This window comes from Pteropus alecto, unplaced genomic scaffold, assembly GCF_000325575.1.
Source record: "Pteropus alecto unplaced genomic scaffold, ASM32557v1 scaffold380, whole genome shotgun sequence".
In the NCBI taxonomy this organism is placed as follows: domain Eukaryota; kingdom Metazoa; phylum Chordata; class Mammalia; order Chiroptera; family Pteropodidae; genus Pteropus; species Pteropus alecto.
Window position 1 is genome coordinate 164,940 of NW_006430090.1, and position 4,959 is coordinate 169,898.

General features: G+C 57.4%; 1 protein-coding gene across 7 annotated transcripts in view; it reads right to left on the reverse strand.

Moving 5' to 3' along the window:
- Positions 1 to 4,959, reverse strand: part of ZNF274 (zinc finger protein 274) — a 22,054-nt gene continuing 17,095 nt past the window's right edge. For all 7 annotated transcript variants that reach the window (XM_015589834.2, XM_015589843.2, XM_015589838.2 and 4 more), the window contains 3 exons: positions 2,885 to 2,982; positions 1,697 to 1,823; positions 1 to 1,292 (listed from right to left, as the gene is read on the reverse strand). In XM_015589834.2, the coding sequence (XP_015445320.1) occupies positions 364 to 1,292; positions 1,697 to 1,823; positions 2,885 to 2,982 (1,154 nt within the window). In that variant the 3' untranslated portion in view covers positions 1 to 363. The remainder of the gene's footprint in view (positions 1,293 to 1,696; positions 1,824 to 2,884; positions 2,983 to 4,959) is intronic.

Below are 4,959 nucleotides of genomic sequence, written 5' to 3' on the forward strand. Positions count from 1 at the left end.
TTCTATCACAGAAATATATAGTTTATTTATCCATCTTGTTTTCTAGTCCTTGTCCATATACATAAATACTACAAATATCAGTGCACATACTTTTTGGCACGTGGCTTTTTAAACGTAACTATAAGCATTTTCCTGGGTTTCACTAATCCCACTTTTAATGACCAAATGAACAAATGGTAATAGGAAATCAACTGAGTGAAAAAGTAAATGTTCTTCCAACGTTACATTCATTAGCAACAACCCCCAGCATTCTTCTTCCGTGTGCAGGAGAGTGTCCCTGGCGGTCCTTTGGTCCCGAGGACATCGTCACCCGGCGCTCCCTGTTCAGTCCCGATTCCCCACCGCGCCGAGGCGGGGTCTCTTTCAGCGGCCTTGCGGGCTGTGCGGCGGGGGTCTCTTCCGGCGCTTGGCCGCGCTGTGCGTCTTCTGGTGGCCTATGAGGTGCGAGCTCTGGGTGAAGGCCTTGCCGCACTTGCCGCACGCGTAGGGCCGCTCCCCGGTGTGCGTCCTCTGGTGCCGCACGAGGTGCGAGCTCTGGCGGAAGGCCTTCCTGCACACCTGGCACTGGTAGGGCTTGGCGCCGGTGTGCGTCCTCAGGTGCTGGGAGATGGCCGAGCGGTCATTGAAAGTCCGGCCGCACTCGCGACACTGGAAGGGCCTCTCGCCCGTGTGGATTCTCTGGTGCTGCGTGAGGGAGGAGCTCTGGATGAACGCCTTCCCGCAGTCCTGGCACACATAGGGCTTCTCCCCCGTGTGGATTTTCTTGTGCACGGAGAAGTACCGGGGGTTGCGGAACGTCTTGCCGCACGCGCTGCACCGGCACACCTGGCTGCCCTTGTGGATGCGCGTGAACGTGACCTGCTGGCTGCTGCGGCCGGGGCCTCGCCCACAGCCACGGCCACCCGCCGGCCGGTCCCCGCGGCGGCTCTGCCGAGGGACCTGCACACGTGCATCGCGCGGCCCCTTTCTGAGCCCCGAGCCCCGCCTGCGCAGGCGCTTCCTGGGGCGCGTTTTCTGCTGGGAAACGCGGCTCGTGTGGGGACCGCTGTCTGCGCGGGGTGGGGGGCTCCCGGTGCGCTGCTTCGCAGGGAGGCTTTTCCGGGGCGTCGGCCCCGCCGGCTTCAGGGCCCTGCCTAGTACTCCTGGGCCCGCCCCTGGCACGCCTTCCCCGGAGGTGGAGGGCCTGGCCAGGGCCCCCGAGGGTTCTTCCATTTTAGGGTCCCGGGTGGATCCTTCCTCAGGAGCGGCAGATGGCGGGGTTACTGGTTTGCTTTCCACAGTCGTCTCCCACCCTGAAAAACCAAACAGGTGCATTCTGTGGGAGGAGCGCTGAAGTGTGCGACAGCATGACCTTCTTAAGTATTTGAAAGCAGGGGATGTGCGGTTTCCCAAGGACAGGCAGGCAGCCTGGGGGGTGGGGGGGGCGGGCAGTATGGAGGGACGACTGAGGCTCGCTTTCCCCTCGCAGGCCCCGGGGACAGCAGAGCAGTCCTTCCAAGGACCCGAGGCTGCCTCCGTCAGAAGAGCCACCACCCTCCAAGTCCACAGTGCCACCGAAAGCCTCTGGGCAATAAAGGGACTCTGAGGGCTCGCTCAGGCATTGTGCCGAGTCCAGAGAACGCACAAGCCCGGACTCGGGTCCCCTGTGGCACCCCATTCCAAAATCATGGGACGGCCTGCGTGGGCGGGGCCTTACCCACGGACACCAGGTGGCCGAAGGTCTCCAGCATCACGTCGTGGTACTCCGTTCGTTGTGTTGTATCCAGCAGCCCCCACTCTTCCGTGCTGAAGTCCACGGCCACATCCAGAAAGGTCACTGGTTCCTGCAACATCACACATGTGTCCGCTCAGCAGAAGGCTCAGAGAGTCATCAAAGGAGACAAAAGCAAGCCGTGCTGGGACTCTCTGACAGAGCCCGCTGGCCATTCCCCTGCTTCGGGGGTTTGCTGGAAACACTGACTTGGGCCGTCAGAGGTCCAAAGAGTCCTTTTTCACAGTACCAGAGTCTGGCGCCCAGGCTGGAGGCAGAGTTCCTACTTCACTAAGAGCTGCAAGTGCCACAAGCAAACCTTCTACCCAACCGACACCTGCATCCAGCTCCCCTTTCCCCACAATTCCCCACAGGAGACACCCCTCCTGGGTACACCACATCCCAGGTGGTGGGACAGGAGCCACCTGGGGGTGGGGCAGTCACCTGGATGGCCATGATCAGTCCTTTCGGAGGAGCTAACCAGGATCCCAGGAGGAAGAGGTCTCCCCATGGCCCTCTGCCTGGGTTTGGAAGTCATTTTCCCACGTGGGGCAGAGCCATGAGACACGCAGGGGAGTCTGCCCCTCTCCCAGGAACCCAGTTCGGCTCTGCCTGACGCCCGCGCCACACCGCTCGCTACATGAGAGCCACTAAGTTCGCTCTTGTGTTCCAGCCAGTTGTGAGCCCCTTGCAGCAGCAGCAGCCCTGACCAATGCCACATACGGTCTGTGGCCTGGTCACACTCCGTGAGCCTCGACAGTCCTGTTTTGTCTATGCCCGGCTCTGGGTGGTATTAAAAGAAATCCCAGGCTCTTATGATAAATAGCGAAATGTTCACTTCTGAAGGATGAGGGCTCTCAGGGTCTAACTGGGATCCAGACAGGTCTGCACGCCCCTGGCTGAGGCTGCCCCACTTCCCAAGGGTCCGTAAACACCCTCCTGCCTCCAGGTTTCCTGAGCCCTGGTCGTGGTGCCCTTTCTTGGCTTCCAATGAAGCCATGGTGGCTGGAGGGCAGGCCTGTCATTTATGCTCAGAAATTCCGAAAGGCCCGGCCCTGGAAGACTCAGGGGTAGGCTCACCTCCCAGGGGATGCTGTGACCAGAAAAAGCCCAAGGGTGACACGCCCCACTCACCTCAGGCAGCACCTTCACTGGCCTGGAGGTCTCCTCCTCCTTTTCCTTCTGCTGCGCTGGGATCTCCAGGGAGCAGGTGGGCTCCTGGGTGGCTGATGCTGGGAGATGTCAGCACAAGGCATCAGGAAGAAGTGATGGGCGCAAGGACTGCCTGCGTCTCTCTGGGACCCTTGGAGCCTGTGCACTGCTGAGGGTGTCCGTGCCCGCTCTCCTCACCAGATCAGCTCCCCACCCCGACTCCTCACCCCGACTCCTCACAGCCAGTGCCCAAATACCCGGCTGCTAACAGCCCTGGTCCCACACTCTCCAATGGCTGTTCTAGACCCAGTCCTTCCTGAGGCATCTGCCTCACCTCCACGCTGGCCTCAGCAGCTGGCCTCACACCTCAGAGCAAAGACTCCATTTCTGGCCTCCAGGTCCTTCACCCCCGCCCTTCACCACGTGGAGGGTGGGACCTCCCTGTCCCCTGGGGCCAGACCCATTCTCCCAACACAAGTCTCCTCCTCCTCAGCAAACAGCCCGGCCCGGCCTCGTGGCCCCTCGACACGCACTTTGACGTTCAACTTTCCTCACACGTCCCCAAATGGTCCTCGGGTTTCTATAGTGATGGCTCCATCCTCACTATCAAGGGGCACACACACGTGACTCAGGCTGGCCCACCAGGTCGTCACTTCCTTCTAGCCACCAAGACTGGATCAGGGATGAACATGGAGCTAATCAGAGCCAAAGAGGCTTTTGTAGGAACATTTAAGAGAAATTCTCTGAACAAGCCCAATTCTGTCTGATCTTGGAAGCTAAGCAGGGTCGGGCCTGGTTAGTACTTGGATGGGAGACCATCTAGGAAGACCAGGTGCTGTAGGCATAAAAAAATAAAAAAAAAATAAAAATAAAAAAATAGGGTATTGTAAGATGACAAGGTCTTTGCAATCTGTGAAGTCAACCAAGGGTTGCCTCACCTAGAAAAAAAAAATTCCATGCCAGGAGGTCCCACATGGAGACAGGCCACCTGTGAGTGACGCCAACAGAGGCCAGCAGTAGTACACAGACAGGACCAGTGCTGTGGACACTACATGCCCGAAGCCAGACTACCCTGGGACTTTTTCAATACATTCTCCTTCCTTGGGCCATCCTGTGCAAGGCTTTGTGGCAGTTATACCCAAGAGTCCCTGCTGACACACTGCCACCAATGCAGTATTCTCAAGTCCTCTGGAAAGTGTCTTCCGGTCATCCTGTGTGATACTTAATTCAGCCCTAAGGTGTTAAACACAGGACAGACTTACTGACTTTCATCTCACAAGCTCCACAGCGGACTCTGACACCTGTATTAGTTCACTACAGCTGCCACATCCATAGCTCAAAGTAACACAAAGTTGTCGAAATTTCCTTTTCGACAACGATGGAGATCAGAAGTCTGACACAGCCCCATAGGCCTAAAAGCAAGGTGTTGGCAGGACCACGCTGCTTTTGGAGGCTCTGGGAGAGAAGAGACTCCTTGCCTTTTCCTGCTTCTAGAGGCCGCCTGAAATCCTTGGCTCATGGTCCTTTCCTCGTATTACCCCTGCTCCCGTCATCATGTCACCTCTGACTGACCCTCCTGCCTGCCTGCCTATCATAAAGACCCCAGGAAAACCTCTCGTCTCAAGATCCTTAACTTAATCATGCCCGCAAAGTTCGCTTTGCCAAATGAGGTAACATATTCACAGTTTCAAGGGACTGGGACGTCGACTCCTTTGGGGGCCATTATCCTGCTGACAACAGCACCCAGACTCGGTGCGTGAGACAGACGTGGCTCATGTTACTGTCTAGCCCGCTCCCTCTGCAGCTGCTTCTCCAGGAAGCCCTGTTCTCAGAACCCCACCCTCCACTGTCAGATTCTTATCCCTCAGTCCCCAAAGTCAATCAGTCCATCATTCCTTCGCTCAAGAAACACCTTCCAGAAACACACCAGATGCTGGGTGGGTAGTGGAGCTGAGCCAAGAAGTGTCTGTGCTCCATGGTACTCAGCTTGACAGATGTCACATCTCACAGAGTCTGATTCCCAAATGCATCCCTTACTGTGCTCCTTCCCAGCACCC